We start from the raw sequence: 22,075 nt of genomic DNA on the forward strand, positions 1-22,075 counted from the left end.
TCCATTTATTCGCAATATTACGGACTGTACTGGGAAAGTTCTGGACAAGTTTCAAGTTGAAACAATCTTTAGACCAACAAAGAAAATTAGTGAGTGTAAACGTAGGCTTCTGCGGCCACTGTCACAGTCAACGAACATGTTTTTAAAGACGGTGATAATGAAATAAAATTGAGTGAGACAAGCGTGATAGCCAGGACATCTATTATTATGCACTTATGTAGAGGGAAGGTATAGAGATTCAGGAACACCACAATAATTTCAACAGAAAAGAGGAAGGCTTAAAGATAGACAGGATATGGCGGTCGACTTTGCACCAACGACGTGACGATCGATTACATTCAATCGAGAATAATGACGTTAGTCAGAGATAGTCTTACAGTCGGCCCCACGTGACGTATATTGATGCCTTGTATAGAAACAGGAAATCAATAGCCAGGCAGCCATCGTGACTCACCTTCGAAGATGTTACCTACAGTTGGCAACGAAACGTCAAGAAGAAGTAGTTTTACAGATCGTCCACAGTCTCTCAACCTGGAACTTTTAATTGATCACTACAAGTAGTACCTCACATGAACTATCTACTTAAATTTCACTACAAGATAAACTGCTTCGAACAGCAGTGAACACTACAGCACCAACTGCATTTCATTTATTCTTTGTGAACATTGTTGGGTCTCTTGAACAATTTCAGCTAAACTTATTTCCATACCTATAACGATTTGAGATTCAGTGTTTTCTGTTAGAGCTTTGAGCCCTGGTTCTTTTCTAATGCAGCTACGACAATTTACAACTACAGTACTTATTGTGGTTGTATCTACCCTCTTTCGGTGTTCTACTTTCAGCCTTTGAAGCTGATGCCCTTTCTGCACTTACCTGAGACCCTCTAACCTAAAGAAAAAGCCCAGTCTCCTTTACCCATCCCCCATACTCGTGGAACTGCTGCCTTTGTGTAGGTGACACCTGACCCATTTAGCAGAACCTGTAAATCCACAACCTTTTGGCGCTAGTCAAGGAATCTGCAACCTACATAGTTGCAGAACAGTCTGGGACTCTGATTCAGACCTTCACTCCACTCTGTAGCAAGGAATGACTTTCAGTTCTGCCCATGATGCTACATATGGTGAGCTCCACCTTAATCTCGCAAGCAAGACTGGCAGTCGTTACTAGCTAGGCACCTGAAGCCAGAGAGAACCTCTTCCAATCCAATGTGGCACATATTGTCAGCACTAACGTGAGCCACCACCTACAGCTGGCTATTCCATGCTTTCCATGACATCCAGAAGCACCCATTTCTTATCTGTAAACACTCCTCCAAGTATGCACACAGAATGCACATTGGATTCCTTCCCCTCCTATGCAGTCGTACCTCTAAATGGTGCCATTACACACCTAACACCAGAGCTTCCAATTACCAGTAATACTACCATCTTGCATGCTGAGAGGCTTCCTCTGGAACAAGCACTCAAATCTGTTCATCAGACGAACTGAGCAGGCTCTCCAATCAGCAACATGGAAACTCTTTCACTGCCACCCACACACTGAAATGACTTCCCACTCAATCACAAGTGAGAGGTTAATCTCAGTGTGGGCAGTACCCAAGGTGACTGCAGCAGTGGACCTATTGGTGGACAACACTGCCTGGAGCTATGAGCAAAGAATCACCAACTTCATTCACATCTCAACACTGCAATTACTGTATCTGTACATACCAGAGTTGGAATGGTAAATACACAGACATATACGAAGTATAGGAGTTGAAGGTCAGGAACACTGACAAAATTTAAAGTAAGTCACTTCTTATGAAAACATGTGTCAGCTCACAGTACTCTGATGTGCTATTGCTGCTACTATGACAGCTACCGCTGGATTGGGCAATCTAAGTGCTGCAAGTAACACAAAACGAATGACGCAATGCAGACAGTGGTTCTATGCACTACACAGATAATAAAGCGTATAAATGTGCCTGATAAATACACAAATGTGCACAAAATACGGGATTTGAAGCTAAACAACAACAATACAATTATAACTATAATAGTAGATGTCCCGAAAATATACTTGCAGCAATTTATAAATAATTCGCTCACTTGTCACAAACATCGATGGATAAGGATGTCAAGTCATGTATCGAAAGTCCCTGTTGTGAGCCAGTGCAAGTATTAATGCTCATGCTGATGAACAGAGAAAATGAACGAATAAGCTTCTCACTAACACTATGTGCTTTCCTTGCAGGAAATGAAGTCGTTGCAGCAGAAGGCATCTGGTGTCAACATAATGCTGTTCAATCAAACCTACTGTTTGAATGCCAGTGGGTGTAAGTATGTTAGTGTCAGTGTCATATCCAATAGGGAGTGCTAAAATGTGGCTTTACTTGAAAACCATCAATTTAATGATAAATTAATATTCTTCTTGGATCAATGATATTGACCATGCAATGTGTCAAAGCAAATTTCAGCCTTGTTCCACAGAAAAGTCTGCTCTTCCCTGATGTTACCAGGTGATCATACCATCTCTGTAGGGGATTCAGTTGGTACAGTTAAAATATTTAACACAGGGAGCACACACCCACAAGAGCAGATTTTTAACATTTTAATCAGATGTTGTACAGGATGAGCTAGAGTGTTGGTAAAGATGGCAGTCACATATACTCCATTTCTGTGGCACATTGTGCAGTAATCTACTGTCAACAGCTTGCCAAACTCTCCACTCATTGGAAACTACCACAGCTCGACTCCATGATGCATTCTGTGCATTGATGGAAGTGGAAATGTATGATTCAACATTGCCAGATATGGGCACTGAATTATGATCTTATTTAAGTTTGTTTATATACCTAGTTGTAAGTAAGAGGTTATAAAACCCCTCGATTTTAATGTAAATGAACAGTTACCACTATAACCAAGTGAACAAGTGTCTTACCACAAGGGTCTTTAAATAACTGGTCCCGCAATGATGAAGGTAGACGCCAGAAGAACGAGACAAATAGATCATTACTTCCTTATATTAGACATGCTTTGGTTATGGGGGCTTCATGCTACGGAAAATAATCTAGTTTTTACACTGGTGACATATCCTGTGGGAGTCCACTTTGAGCATGTATATATTTTTTCAAAAATTCTGTTTCAGTCAAAATATCAGCTACTGCAGGAGATTTTGCATGGATTTAAGGGAGTAACATACTAGATAGCCAGCAAAAGCAGTAATATTTCATAATTTGAAAACGTAAAACCAAACAGAACATTCTTATTTGGCAACATCTCAGTGGAAAATCAAGATATCTGCTTTGCTCGCATCATGCAAGTAAATATATATATACCACTTCTTTCACCTCGTCGTCAGAGCGGAATCGCTGGGACCACAATTAACGCTGACAGGTACTGTGAGACTCAGAAAAAACTCAAACGGGCAATTCACAACCGGAGAAGAGGAATGTTGAGCACGGTTGTATACATTGTCCATGACAACGCTCGCCCACACATCACTCGGCAAACCGTTGCTCTCCTCCAACAGTTTCAGCGGATCATAATCACCCACCCATCCTATAGTCCTGACTTGGCGCCCAGTGACTATCGCTTGATCCCTAGGGTAGAAGAACATTTGGCCAGAAAGCGATTCAGCTCCGACGACGATGTGAAAGAAGAGGTTCATAACTTTCTTAACAGCATGGCAGCGAGCTGGTATGACATGGGCATACAAAAACTGCCACAGTGTCTACAAAAATGCATCGACAGAAATGGTGATTACGTCGAAAAATAGCTAAATGATCAAGCTGTAAACAGATGTAAACCACTGTAGAAATAAACATGTTTATGTACTTATAAAAAAAATAGGAGACCTTACTTTTGGGATTACCCTTCTACGAGGAATGGATTATACATGGCAGGCTGATCTCTTAAATACATAAGACTACGTACAATCAAATAACAGTTTCAAGTACATTCTCACAGTCACAGACACACATTCCAATTTCGCCTGGGCCTTACCTTTGAAAGTAAAGACAGGGAAGGAGGTTTGAGAGGTTTCCGAACAATTGTTGCAGACAGGACTAAATCGACTGCCCAACAACCTTGAGGCATATCATGGAAGTGAATTTTACAACAGGCGTTTCAAAGCAGAATTGGAATGATGTTGGATAAATCACTATACAACATTCTCCCATTTGGAAACTGGTATTGCGAAATGATTGAAATGGACAATCAAAAACCGGATGTGGAAGCAATTTAATCTTCAACGTATGTGCAAATGGCTGAACATACAGCCACAAATCATTGACATGTGTAATCGCTTTATTCACGACAGAATTAAGAACCAACCTATTGCTGTCACAAACTAACTACAGGAAAGCTTTGAACCCTTTATGTTCCTCATAGAGCAGGTCAGAAGATGTCGAGGGAACAGTGCATTGATGAAATGGCTTAGTTTCTCATCAAAGCTCAACAGCTGAGTGAACACTTGCAATTTGCTATGTACTACGAGAAGCAAAGCTCAAACCATGCAGCAGTGACATGAGCGCTAGGAAACGTATCAACAAAGTTGGAGGTGGTATCCTAGAGAATCTGCCATCAGAAGTTTTTCTCTCTCGACACAATTTCTGTGTAGCTGGAACAAAATTGAAATAGCACTAGCTTATGGTGAAAAGGGCTTTAATGCATTGGACAATGTATGCAAACAGCGCACCATCGCCTATACTACAAATTAAGATCACCATATTGCAGACGAAATATTCACTGGTAAGATTGTGCAGGTATGTCAAGGGACAGATATTCACGTAGGGGAACCTTAATAGATGAGGATGGTATGATCCACTCCCCTGGAAGTACCACTTAGGAGAAGTATGACACTGAGGGAGTGGGTACTATGTACAGCCAGGCAAGAGTACATGGGAGAACCAACGAAGTTTCATATCAGACATAAGCCCCAGGAATTTTATAGTTTCAGAGAATGGAAGAACAAAAGACGCAAGATGTAAAGATGGTGTAAGAAACTCATTCCGCCGCCAAATACTCAGACAAAAGGTTTTGGCAGTGGAAAAATGAAAGCCACTGCCCAAGCTTCAAGAGAAAACACGATAAGAACGACGTTGAAGACGCCGCTCAAGGAGACAAGTTAATGGAAAACTGCAACAGATTGTAAAATCCTTGATGAAAAGGGAGCTGAGATGCCTGGGGGGAGAGTCCATAATATGGTTAATGGGGATAGCAAAGACATTGGTACTCAGGACGAGCATTCAGGCGTCCCGTTTTCCTTAATAAATGTGTCTGACAAAGCCAAACCACATACACCTTGAGAAAACTTTATCTTTCAAAACTTCCTCTAGTAAATGGGGCAGATGGCCTCTGAAGCCCCACATGTATAGACTACAGAGGATACCAGCCCTCCAACAGATGTATCAGGATGATGGTTCAAAATGTGGAGAGCACATCCCCACAAGCGAGTCATCTCTGCATGCCTCAGTCCACCAGGGACCAGGACATGCTACAGTAAACTTGTAGTGCATGGTATGGAACATTATGCACCGGTAAAGATAATGTTTTGAAGATATTTTACCTGGTCATCATAGCTGTGTAAAGGTCGTGAGGAAGGAGTAAAGCCTCCAGTCGGCCTTAGAAAGCTGGCAATTTGATTTCCACTCAGGTGGGGTAGGAGTCGGCAAATTAATAGCACACAGACAGTGATCACTTGAGTACATGTCATATGGAATGGGCCATTCAAGATGATGGGCGAGCTAGACAGTGCTGAACGAGAGGTCCAAATGATAATATACATGCACGGGATCAGAAAGGAACGTGGGTGCTCCAGTGCTAAGAGAGATGATTCAGAAGGTCAGCTAAGAGGGAACCTCTTGGACAGGTTCTCTAAGAGCCCCAAAGCAAATGGTGGGCATTAAAATAGCCAAGCAGCGAAAAGGAGTGAGGGAGCTGGCCAATGAGCTGGAGTAAGTCCAACTTCGTAACAGCAAATGACAGAGGGGTGTAGATGTTACAAAGAGAAAAGGCGAAATGAGGAAGAAAAATGCAGACTACAACAGCTAGCAGTCGAGTGTTCAATGAGATCGACGACCAGCATAGCTCCCCCATGAGGTGGAATGCTGTCCTTGGGGTGAAAGGTTACAGAAGACCAGAAGCAAAGATAAGGTCAAAGGGGTTGTGAGGACAATTTTTTTTTCCTTGGAAGCAGAATACAAGCGGACACAGCAATTTCAAGAGCAGCTGTAATTCCTCCTTGTTGGATCTAATGCCACGAATATTATGTTAGAGAGGAGTCATAATGTGGATTGGGGAGGAGGGAACAAATGAAGGTTAGTCACCTTGGTTGCTGCTGAGTGCTAGCCTTCAAGAATTCACTGCTACAGAGGGCAGAGACTGGAGATTCCTGTTCCCTGAGATCTACCAACATATTGGCATTCTCCCTGGGTCAGCCTGTGAATTCCGTGGCAGAAAATCGGTAGCCAGTGGGCACCAGCAAAATGGTGGTCAGTCAGGTAACAGTATATGTGCCAACACCACTGAAGAAGGAAGGAGAAGACTGTTTGCTTTTGTTCGAGTTCTTATAACTTTCTAGTTGGCGGATGAAGACTATTTTTAGCTGTAGAAAGTCTTTGCGGGAGTATTGCTTTAGTCCTTTCAGCCTGACAGTTGTGTAACAGGTGATTTCACCACAAGGGGCAAAGATTTGATGGCTTCCTGCACAGGTGCAGGACGACATGGGGATGCTACTGTGACCTGGGTGATTTCACAACTGCAATACTGAACTTGAGGTTGCAAATCTGGGTGGACATATCCTCCATTAAATATGGGCACGGCAAAAATGTTACTGTAAATGCCAGATGATAAAATGAACAGATTTTGACTAGCTAACAACTGCAAGTGACAGGCTGGGGTTTGATGTCCATCACTCAGATCTCCTGGATGGCTCACTCATTAATACACATGGGACACTCATGGGATTACAATTGATACAGCAGAGAGGAGGCAAAATGCTGCCCTAGTGAGCATCTCTGCCAAGAGTAACATATTTGACCATTTTTTGACAGGATACATGTTTTATTACAATGCTGACACTTATAGGAAATCATTTGTTTTGCAATGTATGGTTGTCCAACGTGATGACTTCATAGCCTGCCTTAATCTTAGAGGCAAACACTACTTCAGCAAACGGTAGAAAAAGAGTGCATGTGGGCATTATGCCTGCATCCATGTTTTTCATTACTCAATGGGCCGCAGTGATGCCATGATTAGAGAGATAAGTGTGGATTTCTCCCTCAGTGAGGCCACTAGCATCAGAATGTAAAGAACAACATGTTAAGAGTTCAGGGTATGATGGTTCTCAACATGAACAGGATAACTGGAGGAGTGATGCTGTAAGCAGTTGTTGGGCTTGAAAATCGCAATATGTATTCAGAAGCAACACTGCATTATATAAATGAGAAAAGAATTTTACAGGGCCTGCAATGGCCATAATATCTTTCAGAATAATGAACGCAATAATCGTACCGAAGGACTGACCACCTCCAGTACGTGATACCATGAGGAACCAAGGTGCAGCTGGGAGGGTCTTCAAATCTTTGGCCTCATTCTGCTCATTCTGTTTACGTTTAGTAGTCATGCACCAAGATGGTGATTGAGTCATTGTAAAAAAAAAAAATCCTCCATGATTGACATCTCCGATGGCATGCTCCTTCCAACTGGAGGACCCCCCCCCCTCAGAGAGGTAATTACCCACCCTAAATGACTATTCACACCTCAGGTCACACCTACCCAACTCTTGACAGAGGGACCAATTGGCATTTGGGAAGGTAACAGCTTAGGCAGTCACCCCTCTCTGGGCCTGGCTGGTATCAGAGGGTATGTGCAAACCCTACCTTTTCACCCAGAGCTGGGAATTATGCATTACCTTATTACCTGTAATGTGTCTAATGAATGGGCCAGCCTTCAGGAACACACCAGGACGAAGGAGAAACAAAGAGAATAAGTATTTGCCAGTTAAGTTTTCACAACCTTACTGAAACTGGCACCAGCTACTTACAATTCCTCTTGATGGTGGCCCATCAACTGTCACCACTACAAGCTTGTGTTTCATGAGCATTACTGTGGCACAGTATTGAAAGACTGTTCAACACTATATTCATTAATCTGAAAGGCTGGGAATCAACTCCATTTTTGGATACAAAGCCACTCACCCTTTCTTCTTAACTGTTCTACTGCATCAGCTTGTGCCCAGCAAGATTGGTCTGTTAAATTTCAGTGATTTTCATGTGACGTTGTGCATTAAGCACAATACAGCTGCTGACATTCTACCTGGAATTTTGTTTTCCTGTATCGATATTAGACATTCCTTTTATATATTTAGGAACAGTCACATAATGGCTGTTGCAGATAATACCATTACTGAACGTACTGCCTTGTAATGTTGTTGCTTATCAGTAGTACTTAATAATTACAGTAGTGTGTTTTATACCTGAAGCACTTTCACATTTAATAAATAACAATTTATACTTCTCAGAAAGTTCTGCAGTGAACTATGAAAACTTACCTTGCACTATCAGAACCGTATCTTGTTGAGGTTTCCACCTGAAATATTTGAAAAAATAGCCAGTGATTTGCAACTGATCAAACAGTAAATAAATAGAATTCTATTAATACCCACCAACACATGTGATTGGTCCACAACATGCTGTAAGTGAGGCTTTAAAATACCATTAAAGAGGGCATGATAAACTGTTGTAGTTAATGAAACAGAATGTTAGTAAAAATTCACTCTTCATTTTCTCACTTTGTCTGCAGTACTGTAAATAACTATACAATCCAGTAATTCGGTTGTAACCACACTTCCTACCAGACACTTCACAATGAAAAGTAACCAAAGACGTCTTTCATCTGTCATGCACTTACACCTTGAGTAAAATTTCCGTTCACTTATTTTTAATATGAGTACTGCCACTCACTGACAGATGAATCCATCATCATAAGTGATACATTTGGACCTTTGTGCTCTGGGCAGTCCAGACCAACTTTCAGATATGAGAAGTGTCTTCTAAACCCAACCTAAGTTCACACCCAAAACTACATATGGGCTTGAACCATTAAATATACAAACATTGGCAAACTCACAATACAGGGTGTTTAAAAATGAATATCAGGGTTTTAATGCTTTATGACATTTATTACATTATACTTACATTTAAAAATGATATGTCAAATGAAAGAGCAACTCAAACAGTTTTACCAAGAAACTTAATTTTTAATGTGTCCACCATTTGTCACATGGCACACGTCAAGTCTATAGTCAAGTTCTTCCCAAACATTGAAAAGTGTGTCTTCAGTGATTGTAGGAGCAGCTGCTTCAATCTGATTTCTTAATTGAGGGAGGTCTGCTGGTAGCAGAGGACGTACACACGATCCTTTATGAAGCCCCAAAGGAAAAAAATCACATGGCATCAGCTCGGGTGAACATGGAGGCCATGCACAGCAAGCCCTGTCATTGGGCTGCATGCGGCGTATCCAGTGCTTGGGTAAAGTGAAGTTCAACCAATTGCGTACTTTCCGCTATACCACTGAGGTGGCACACCATCTTGCTGGAAAATGAAGTTATCTGGCTCATTTTCTTCCAACTGAGGGAAGAGCCATTGCTGCCATTGCTGTAGTGTATCAAGGTAAGAAGTGCCAGTTGCAGTATGTTCACCATAAATTGGAGAGCCCATAAACTTTCTGCTGCGATATGGCAGAAGTGGTGCTCACATTGAACATTTATAAGGTTCTTGTTAAAACTGTTTGAGTTGCTCTTTCATTTGACATATCAATTATAACTGTAAGTTTAATGTAATAAATATTATAAAGCATTAAAACCCTGATATTCATTTATAAACAACCTGTACTTTCAGACATTGTAAATGGACAACAAGTTAAAAATACCACTTGCAGAGAACTGCAGATGCTTCACAGAGAACACAGGCAAAGGATTCACAAAACTACTACAGTGTTAGGCTCTGCATTCATAAGTGGCAAATCTGTGTTGCAATCGGTACCAAATTTTTCATTTTCTCCAGAAAGACACTACCTGCAATAATTCAATATTTAGATGAGAGGTAAACAATAATTAAGGCATATGCACCAATAAATCAGGATAACAAGAATAATGCAGAAAGTAAAACAGTCCTGAGAACAATGTTGAGACCATCTGATCAAGTGCCTGAGGAAAGCATAAAAATTTTATTAAATTTTTATCCTCAGACTGGTACAGGATTGGAGATGAGAACATTTTCTGCCTAAACTGCTATGAAATATATTTATTCACAACTGGAATTTTGAGTTATGCCATTTTCAAGTGACAGCTTACTGTGAACTACGTCAAAGTTATTAAATGCCATGCCTAGTGCTTGAAGAGCGGATATTAAGACATGCAGTATGAAATGACTTTGATAGATATTAGTATATGAAGTATTACCATTGTCTAGGCATACCGATTACATAGACTCCCACCTTGCAAAGAATATGGAATTTGTAAACACGGTTAACACAAGGAAAGTATTACCTCAAAAGGAATTATAAGGGATTCAGACATCACACTGAGCTACCACTTGAGAATCGTACAGATGCCAAATTAATTCTGAATAAATACATTTTGTAACAGTCCAGGGAGAAAATGTTTTCATTTATAAATGTCTGTCTGACTGTGGATGTAAGAAAAAAGGAAAAATAGTAAGAAAAAAGACATTTAGCTAAATTATTGGCAGATAACCCCCACCCTCACATACACTACTAAAAAGATATGAGGTCAACAATATGATTTGAGAATATCACATAGCTTAAGTGCCAATAACAAAGCACAATTCCAAAAAGAAGATGAATTTCAGTCAGACATAGATACCTGATGAAACTGACCATTACCACTGAATAATAAAAGTAAGATTCCTGGCCTAGAATAACTGATAACCATATCCATAGAAGATTCAAAGAAATTCCATGGAAAGTTCAAGGAGAAAACAACAGCAGAAATTCTAAAATACACGAGATATCATGGATGACTAAAGCACGACTGCTTTTATTCAAAATTCTTAAGGAATCTGAAATACAGAAGACAACATGGGTCCTCTTAAAAGAACTACACCCTCATTTGAGATAAGAACAGACTTTAGCCAAGGCAATGCACTAACTCCATTCTTTTCTCAGGCCATACTAGAAAAGTGAATATTGAACAGATGGAGCCGTTGTCAGAATCTAATACCAGAAGTTGAATACTATTTGGTTAGAAAATGGATAATGTCAAGATTGTCTGTTCAACTTTTGTAGATAATTTAGCAATACTGACTGTGTAGAAAAAACACAAACAGAGAGAAGGAAAAACAGTAGGAAAAGCATGACTACCCATCTCTTTTGATAAGAAGCAGTGAAGTAGTAATGAGTAACAACAGGACTGCAACATCCCAATCAAACAAGAGGTATGGGAGTATCAAGGGAAGACAAATTTAAGGATCTATGGGAAGTCATGTAGCCGAAAGGTGGGGAAAATGGAACCACAAGAGGAAGACTATGAAAAATGGATTTTGTATTCAGTTGACAGAAGATGTTTATAGTAAAAATTCATTCTCCAAAATTGCATAACCTCTGACTTGCAAGCCAGTCATTTGGCCAGAATACACATCTGCATCACAATCACTAATTTCAGATTCAACAAATGATAGAGAAAATTACGAAAAAGGAAAGATATTAGGATACAGAACACCAGTACAAACATTTAAATTCAGTAACAATGCACAAGTATACATAAATATGTAAGAAAAACTGCCGCCAAGATTTGGAAAAGGAGGGTAATGAGTCTTAGCACATTGAAAAGAATAACTGTGCAGAAGTACTAAATCTTTTTTATTAAAAAAACCTCATTGGCTTACAGAAGTGCACTAAGGCCTACAAGAAACTTGTATAAATAAGAAAGAAATTGAAAACCAAACCAAATACAGAAACAGAATTGAGTTGATAAATTCTCCACAACAAAATAGTTCCAAAAAGACAAGACACAAACTGGACATCAGGTGAGTGGAAAGAAATAAGCGTACAGATGAAGATGTAGCATAAAGAAATGTAAAACCTTAGCTGGCCTGTAATGGAGCAGGACAATAACATTTTTTGTTCCACATTTGTAATACCATCTCAGTAAAGCATATTGATGGTATATGTACTGCAAACAAATTACAGCAAGGAGGTCAAAGAGTCTCTGCAAATATGCAGATAACAGTATCTGGAGTGTTTTGTTGGGCTACAGCATTGCTCAGAAGTATTTTTCAGCTGTGTTGTGATGCTGTCAGGACTGCTTGCATGCAGTCATAAGAGCTTCATGCTGCTTTGGTTACATATCTAAAGAACAAGCAAGATCATACAACAACAATGTAAGTATATATTCCTTTAGCTCGAAAGTATGTAACTTGCCTCGATGGTATGGTGTTCATTAACTACAGTTACTCACACATTCACTCAGTGATTGTTTACTTGTAGAGAACTAGAAGTATAGCAAAACAGAACATTTGCTTGATGTGAGACAAGCTGTTTTTGATGTCTTCAAGATTGGGAGGTGGCAGTCTAGCACTGCTAGATAGTATGGCAAATCACAACCACAAACTAGCGTACACAGTTAATGGCAAAAACAGGAAATAACAGTAACCAATAAGCCAGGGTCAGGTCATCCTGGAAGAAGAGCAAGGAGGAAGGACAGAAAGATTTGTAAGGAATCAGCTGCTGCTCCAAGAGAAACATCTCATCAAATAAGGTATGATCTGAAAAGACATAATTGACTGAGCCAATGCAAGTCTACTGTAAAATGTCACCTAGTAACAGGTGATTTACATGATAAATGACACAAACCCACTCATAAATTCAAAAAATAGAGCCAGTATAGAGTTTCCAAGGAAACCCTGAACTTGCAATGCAACGGATAAGTATAAGGTTTTATGGTGTGACAAAAATTAATTTAATGTATTTAATTTCTGATGGTGTGCAGTATACAGGGTGAGTCACTGATTATTGCCACCGTGAATAACTCCACAAGTATGATAGGAGATGAAAATGGGATGCTATAGTTTGTTACATATTTTCTGGTAGCAATTATGGAGATGAATCCAATTACGTGTAACAGTTACGTCTTTGAAGGTCAACAAAGGTCATAAACGTGGCACGAACATCCATTTACAGAGGGTGTTCGAAGTGATGATCATTGGCATGAATGTAGTGCTGCAATCCTCTTATCATGGATTGGGTGGTATTTCTTATCACATTAGCACTTATCAAACCCCATGCTCTGACAATTCTCTCTCACATATTTTCAGGTGTAGTTGGAATGTCTTTATAAACAATGTGTTTTACAAATACCCACAGGAAATAATCCAGAGGCGTCAAGTCTGGCGAACCAGCCAGCCACGAGAGACTATCTCCACGTCCAATTCAACGATTTGGGAATTGTCTCTGCAGCTCATTTCTAGCCATCAGTGAAAGATGTGCCGGATGCCCATTGTGTTGATACCACATTCTGTTCCTTGTTCCTAAAGGTATTTCATCCAGTAACAGGCCTGATGTTTCTTGCAGGAATGTGGTGTACTTCCTACTATTAATACTACCTTCAGTGAAATAGGTCCCTGTAATTCTGTCGTCCAGGAACCCACACTATACCACACCGACCATGGGTTTTGGTGTGCAACTTTCAGCAATCAACATGGATTTTCAGTTGCCCAATAATGCATGTTATGCTAATTAATTTTGCATGGATCATGAATGTAGCCTGGTCAATAAATAAAATTAAGAAATTTGTCATCCCTCTGAATCTGAAGTTGAGCCCATCAGCAGAATCTAATGCGACACATACAATCCATACCAGTTAATTCTTGGTGGAGACTGATATGATAAGGATGATATTAATGGCGATGCAAAACACGAACAACATTACTCTGGCTCATGCAAGATTCCCTTGCGATTTGACGCAAACTAGCACAAGGATCTCTATTCACAGTGCAAAAGTACCAGCTCTCGCTGAATTTCCTTGTCATTCTCCATAAATGAGAAGCATATCGACTTGTGCTTCGAAGGAATACGTCATTCACATTCACTTGATTCGACGATACTAGTGTTACTGTTACTGTTAGTGTTGTATTGCAAAACCGTCGAATAGTGTTTACATGTCAATGAGTAGTTTTGAGTGCCTAAGCCAGAGCCTGGATCTAAATCCAACTGAATGCCTCATATGCACTGAATTGATGATACTCTAACAAGGTTCAATTTTCTGGTATCTTTCGGACCCATGGTCAAAATTCCCAATTGACCTGTTACAAAAGCTTGGGGATTCAATGCCAAATTGATGTGCAGCTGTGATCAAAGCCCATGGGTATGCAACAAATACTGATTTGTTCTTCAGATCACAAAATAGTTTTATTCTTTTATACTTATAACTACAAAATACTTTTGAGTCAAAAGAATTACTTCTCTCTTGATGTAACATAACCTTGTTTAAACTATATATGTAGGCTTGTATTAAATAGATTACAATTTCATATTTTTCAATGACCCAATTTTTTCTATTACACACTTATGTTTATGTAATTGTAACTAATGCTTTCTATAAAACATTTTTGAGTGCTACTGTAATAGGACTGTATTTAGACCCACGGTGAGATGACAGGAGCAGAGCACTAATACTGTTTTGTTCTGCAGATCACTATACGCAATCTGATGATCCTCTTGACAGCAGCAACAATCCTTAAGTAAGCTCATCAGATCAAATCAAAATGCATTCAGAGAAAACAACTACCATATTTTACAGACTGTAAAGTGCGCCTGAATTTTCAAGCAATTTTTAAGGAAAGTACATTTTTACATTTTTTTATTAGATTGCAAAGTCAGCCAAAAATTTTTTTAGTTTATAAAACCAAAATGACCTTTAAAGTCACTGCAATTGATTACCTGAACTTTCCTCTTTCCTCAGCGTCATTATCCTCTTTATATGTAAGGGGGTCTTCACTACCATTAAGAGCATTATTTATGCCACCCTTCTTGAGAGATTTAACAATGATATTTTCTCTCACTGTAGATCATCACTGCTTTATTGACTGACACACTTGTATGTAGATCATTTTAGGACTCCCTTTGTCATGAATTCATGTCGGGCTTAATCCATTATCCACTTGTTCCATTCCTCTTCCATTAACACTTTAAATACACTGCAGTGCCACAGAAACTGCTATAAGCATGTGTATTCAAAGACAGATACGTAAACAAGCCGAATATCACACTGCGGTCGGCAATACCTATATAAGACTACAAGTGTCTGACACCGACGATGTATCAGTTACTGCTGTGACAATGGCAGGTAATTAAGATTTAATCGAGTCTGAAAGTGGTGTTATAGCCAGAGCATGAGTGATGGGACACAGCATTTCTGAGGTATCAGTGAAGTCGGGATCTTCCCGTATGACCATTTCACAAGCGTACAGTGATTATCAGGAATCCATTAAAATATAAAATTTCTAACATCACTGTGGCTGGAAAAAGATACTGCATGAATGAGACCAAGGAAAAATGAAGATAATCATTCAACATGATGGAAGGGCAATCCTTGCACAAATTGTTGCATGTTTCAATGCTGGGCCATCAAAAAGTATCAGCACGCAAACCATTCAACAATACATCATTGATATGGGCTTTAGAGCCAAAGGCCCACTCGTGCACAGTTGATGACTGCACGACACAAAGCATTACGTATCCCCTTGGCCTGTGAACACTAAGATTGGACTGTTGATGACTGGAAACATGTTGCTTGCTCAGTTGAGTCTCGTTTCAAATTGTATTGAGCAGATGGATGTGTACTGGTATGGAGACAGCCTCAAGAATCTATGGACCCTGCTTGTCGGCAGGAAACTGTTCTAGCTGGTGGAGGTTCTGTAATGGTGCGAGGCATGTGCTGGAGTGATATGGGACACCTGATCCATCTAGATATGACTGACAGGTGACACACACATAAGCATCCTGTCTGATCATATGCATCCATTCATGTTCATTGTACATTCCGGATGTACTTGCACAATTCCAGCAGGACAATATGACACACGCCCAGAACTAGAGTGGATCCATGAACACTCTTCTGAGAAACACTTCTGCTGGCCACCAAATTCCCCCGACATTAACATTATTGAGCATATCTGGAATGTCTTGCAACATGCTCTTCAGGAAAGATCTCCACTCCCTCATACTGTTTCTGATTTATGGTCAGTCCTGCAAGATTCATGGTGTCAATTCTCCCCCAGCACAATTTCAGAAATTATGTGAGTCCATGCTATGTCGTGTTGCGGCACTTCTGCATGCTCACTGGGACCCTACATGATATTAGGCAGGTGTAGCAGGTGTACCAGCTTCCTTGGCTCTTCAGTGTAGTGTATTTGTCAAGACATCAAGAAGTTGCCATTGTGAGGTAAGTCATCCTGCAATAACAGCTAGCTCTGTCTTTAACTGTCTCAATTTCTTTTTCACAGAATCTTACAAATGACTAGTTCACAGAATCTTACAAATGACTAGTAAAGTGATCTAGCACTACAAGAGAGTTGTTCTTCAATGAAGTGGCTTTCATCTGCTTCAACACTCTGTTAAACAATAATTTCATACCAGCCTCGTCCATCCAATCCTTGTCACGTATGTGAACACCACCTGGCTGTATTTCACAAGGTTTTGACACTGTTTAGCACATGAGAATGATCACTGGATTAAGTTTAATACCATCAACATAACACGAAGGAACAACAGTGTAGTGCATTTTCTCATGTTCATTTGTTTTTATAGTTATCGTTTAACACCTTTCATGGCAACACTTTTGTTACTTGGCCCATCAACTCTTTGTTCACTATTTAATTTAGTTCCACAATGGTTTTCTTTCAATGTTGTATAATGTGATGGAAAGATAATACTCTCTCTTCATACTCTTATGGCATTTTATGAAATGTTTTGGTCTTGGTTGACATGCTAAGTCCATTGTGCTTCCCAAACCTGTAGCACCAAACATTTTCACCCAGAATATCTGTTAATTTCCACTGTAGCATTAGCTTACAAGCATTTACTTGAGTCATTTTTCTAGCAATTCCAATACCATTTAGATGGTGTGCTTGAATCCATTTCAATACATCATCTTCTAGTTTTAGCCATTTTGCATTCAGTCCTCTATTTGCACATTTAGCCTTCCTCAAGTTTTTCAGTTCTTCTTTACTAGCCTGCCAATAGCAAATGGTTTTTTTCTGTTGCTGGATGACTGAAATGCTGCTCAGCTGTTCTGTTTCCGTGTTGTTCTGCACATGCTATTACTTTCTATTTATAGCCTACATCATATGAATACCTTTTATTTTTTCCATTGTGAAACTAGCTACTAAAGAAAATATTCTTCTGTTACCAATAACACAAATCACTTTCAATTCAAGTTCACTGGCACTGTAGACTGCAATGATGCATCACAGGCTAGACAGTGTTCTGGGTTTGTGATCTCAAGGCACGAGGGAGACACTGTTAGCAACCTTGTGAATCCCTGTAACTTATGTTCATTGCATCGGTGCACTGCTGTGGCCAAATTAAATCCAATGTTGCTAGATAGAAATATATTTCCTGCAGCACTGCCTATATGGCAATTTTTATGGCAACCAGGAATTTTGACTCAAACACTGGACTTGTTATATTAAATTTGGAGGCAATTTTTTGAAGAAACAAATGAACTTTGCAATCCATAATATATGGTATAAAGTCTTTGTGAGCACCACTGGAAATTAATTTGAACAAATAATTAAGGTAACTGAAAATTTATCATGCATTCCAACTTTCAAATACTACAAGTGAGACTAATGTGAATCTAACATAAAATGCACAGCACTGATTGACACTGAACATTTCTCATTTAAGGGGACCACACCCTGCCTATCTAACCCATGTTAATTTAGGAAAGTATTTGACCCATCTCTGAAAAAACTATTTGATGCAGGACCTTAATATTTGTACTGTATGTTACATGATGCTAATAGAGTCAATTGTACTAAAATCTACTTTATCCATTCTATAGTTTTTAAGAAATACTTTTTTTAATTTACTAACAAAAAATATTAAGTTTTTTCTGCAGAAAATATTTTTTGTGCACTTCCTAATGGGGGAATATTAATGAATTTAGTACCAGAGGTGGCTTTTTATGTTATGCAGAGTATCTGAAAATTTCATTCATTTATCTATGGTAGTTTCTGATATAATGGGGCAGATGTACTGAAAATTTTAGTTTGCAGGAAACTGACTTAAAAGATAAAACTTTTGAAATTTGTTTCTTACAGTTAATTAAAACTGTCCTGCTGCATACGATGGCATGGCCTCTAGCTGGTCTTACAGCTTCTTTTTCACCTTCCTGGATGTTTGTCGTGCTTTCTTGGCCTTGTTAGATGCAGACCTGTCTGCATCTGCTATCCTCATTTTATCGCAATGTTGCAGCCCAGTGATCATATTTTCACCAGCGATAATTCCCAGCTTTTTCAGTACCCAACACTTTCCAGTATTACCGCAACTGAATGTAATAACTGCATCATGAACCCCTAGTTTCATTGTATGCATCACTACAAATACAGTTTTAGGAAGGCGGTTCCAAATTATGCTGTTGAAACTTTCATTTGGGTTCTGTGTCTGCCCATGCAGACATTTCCTTAGAAGGTCAGGATGAGCCAAGTCTCTCAAAATAGGTTTAATTGCTGTAATAACAGCAGCAGGACGAGAATGCTGGTGAGAATAAGATTCTCCAGTTGCCTGAGCCCTATTGTATTTGCACCACAAATTTTCACCTGATGGACACAATCCATGACATGGCTTATCATCAGTAGAAGACTTATGGAAGAATATGGTCCAAACATCTCTCTTCATTGCTTCCAGATTTTCTTTATTTCTCCTACTTGCCTGCCCATAGTATACGTGCAAGTTTTCTATTTCAGTTTTAGTTAACTAACCCCGTCCGGTCAACAATTTCCCATCTTATAATTTTTCCTCAACCTTGTTCCCAAACAGTTTTGAATATAGCCTACACATTCTATTTTGCTAATAATGGCATCTCCATATGAGAACACCACATTGTTGTATTCCTTACTGTCACCATCGCCCAAATATTTGGTGTACCATACTCCTCTTGTACTCCATGAACTTCCATACCACCACTTGTTCCTCTAAAAACAGCCACACAGTTTTGTTCTTTATGTTCATTGACTTTACAACATTTGCAATATTTAGACATTATCTTCACATCTAACACTTTACCGGTGTCTACACTCGTGGCAATCACTACTCTGCCAACTTTCATCAAGTGCAACTGCAACATTCAAACATCCATCATTTTGTTCCACTGCTTCCCTAGCAGGCAGTTTCATGCTTTCCTCACTGACCTCACATTCAGCTTTCTCTAATATTGCAGTCAGTTTTTCAAATTTATTTGGCAGTTGATGTAAGTTCATCACTGAACAAAATTTTTTCCCTGCAGCCATGGCCTTGCCAATGGATTGTAAGGCATAAACTAACCTAGTATTGATTTAATAAGGGCCACTTGCATCTGGTTTTGAAGAACTCATAAATGAAATCATAGCTGAGTATTTAGTGCAAATTAAATCTAAAGCAATTACTAGGCCTTTTCTCCCACTGGCACTGACAAATTTTCACTCTGACTCACCACACTGTCTACATTGTACAAATTTAGAAATTACATCTGATAATATTTTTAAATTTATAATAATGTAACTGCACTCCTTGTCACTTACAGTGAATTTATTGTAACTCTCTTGAAATGGTGAGAGCTTCTTTGATGAATCACTTGTTGAAGAATTACAATTAGAAACATTGTTGCCAGGCAACATAACCTCCTGCACAGAAAGCTTTCTAAACTTCTTTCCTCTCAATTATTGTTTCTTGAAAATGCCTTTACGTTTTGTCATCTTCAATTAACACAACAAAACACACGTAACCAAGCACTGCAAACGTAAGTATAACAACTACTCACAATCACACTTGAACAAAACTAACCATGTGTTTGAAAGCGTGTTGTTTACAAACAGGAGAAACAAAAGAATACTGACCGTTGCATTCCAAGGATAGCCAACAAACTCGGGAGCAAAAAAAAAAAAAATCCCTAATGTACAATGTACGGGATATAAAGATCTAAAATATATACAGAAAAATGTGTGACAGAAAAGTGGGCATGGCACATAAACACACGTGGTAAGAAAATACTCTCTAAAAAAAAATTTTCAGCAAAATCCTTTTCAGAATACTTAAACAAAACCTTAATCTATCGAAATATGATGAAAACCGAAAATCGATTTTTTTCAACCTGAACGTCGGTGTGGTCCCCTTCACATTGAAACACAAACAGATACACATTTAATATTTTGCTCTGGTGAACTATATTCCTCCCTAGTGAAGAGACAAGCTGATAACCTGCTATCCTTTGGGACTACTTTCCTGTGAGAAAAAGCCATCAACTGTGAGGCAGTATTTAAAGTCACATTCATACAACTTTTGCTCTAGTATGTTTGAAGAATTTTAGGACTTTTCCAAGGTTAATGCTATGATGGCAAGTAGAATTTTTGTCACACATTTAAACATACTCACTAATTCATTGAAGAACAAAAGGTGAATGTGACCAAAATATAAGTGAGGAACAGCAATAAACAAAGGATTAGACAAATCAAATATTCTAACTCTGCTGACTGATCTCTCAAAAAATCAGTTGCATAGCTAACTGTTAATTTGTCACTTTCCAGCTATAAAATATTATTCACAAATATTACATAGAAAAACACTAAAATTGAATTCAACAGTACTATAACTGTGCATCTCAACTTCAAGAGTTAAATATAGCACTGTGTAGTTTTTCATTAAATAATTCTTATAAACACTGATTACAATAATGCTAAATTGTACTACTGGTAACCCAAAACTGCCACAAGCATAGACAATACATCAAACTGTACAGTGAAGACATAGTTTGTCTGGAACTCAACTGGATCCAGGGTGTCTACAATTTGACTAAAACTACTCAATTAATTTGACCAGAGCTAAATATACTCCACAATTCCATACACCATAAGACAGCATATTTTACACTACACCCTTATCCTTAGGGAATGTGTGTTATGTACTTTTCTGGCTAATTAACAATTATGCAGTGTGATCAATATATGTCCAGTTCAATTGGCTGTAATTCAAACTTGGTATGTGCTACATAGTAACCTAAAGCACCATGTAAATGAGCAGGAAATTATGATCTCAAACTGATATGACACACTTGTTTGTGTAGAAATATTCACTTGTATTTACTTATTGTGACAGTTGCATATGATGGCAGTTTATCATGTTTTCCTGATATTTAATGTAATATTTATCTTAGAATGTTCCTAAAGTGACCAGCATGGGGAGGTGCTGCTCTCAAACCAGGCTTCACAAAATCCTCACTACAGTACCAACTAACCCAGAAGGTATGTTGAGGAAGGAGGATGGGGAAAATACAGAAACAGCACATGAGACACTGGAACTACTACTCAAAACGCATTTTCCTCAATATGCTCTGGCAGATAACATATGTTGTTGTTGTTGTTGTTGTTGTTGTGGTCTTCAGTCCTGAGACTGGTTTGATGCAGCTCTCCATGCTCCCCTATCCTGTACAAGTTTCTTCATCTCCCAGTACCTACTGCAACCTACATCCTTCTGAATCTGTTTAGTGTATTCATCTCTTTGTCTCCCTCTACGATTTTTACCCTCCACCCTGCCCTCCAATGCTAAATTTGTGATCCCTTAATGCCTCAGAACATGTCCTACCATCCGGTCCCTTCTTCTTGTCAAGTTGTGCCACAAACTCCTCTTCTCCCCAAGTCTATTCAATACCTCCTCATTAGTTATGTGATCTACCCATCTAATCTTCAGCATTCTTCTGTAGCACCACATTTCGAAAGCTTCTATTCACTTCCTGTCCAAACTATTTATCGTCCATGTTTCACTTCCATACATGGCTACACTCCATACAAATACTTTCAGAAACGACTTCCTAACAGTTA

General features: G+C 39.0%; 1 protein-coding gene across 3 annotated transcripts in view; it reads right to left on the minus strand.

The window, feature by feature from the left end:
• Window positions 1-22,075, minus strand: part of LOC126426723 (zinc finger protein 99-like) — a 156,772-nt gene that overhangs the window by 18,282 nt on the left and 116,415 nt on the right. For 2 of the 3 annotated variants that reach the window (XM_050088643.1, XM_050088645.1), the window contains exon 5: window positions 8,533-8,570. The exons of the other annotated variant lie outside the window; for it this stretch is intronic. In XM_050088643.1, the coding sequence (XP_049944600.1) occupies window positions 8,533-8,570 (38 nt within the window). The remainder of the gene's footprint in view (window positions 1-8,532; window positions 8,571-22,075) is intronic. 3 annotated transcript variants of the gene reach the window in all.

The sequence above is a fragment of the Schistocerca serialis genome, chromosome 11 (assembly GCF_023864345.2).
Source record: "Schistocerca serialis cubense isolate TAMUIC-IGC-003099 chromosome 11, iqSchSeri2.2, whole genome shotgun sequence".
Classification (NCBI taxonomy): Eukaryota; Metazoa; Arthropoda; class Insecta; order Orthoptera; family Acrididae; genus Schistocerca; species Schistocerca serialis.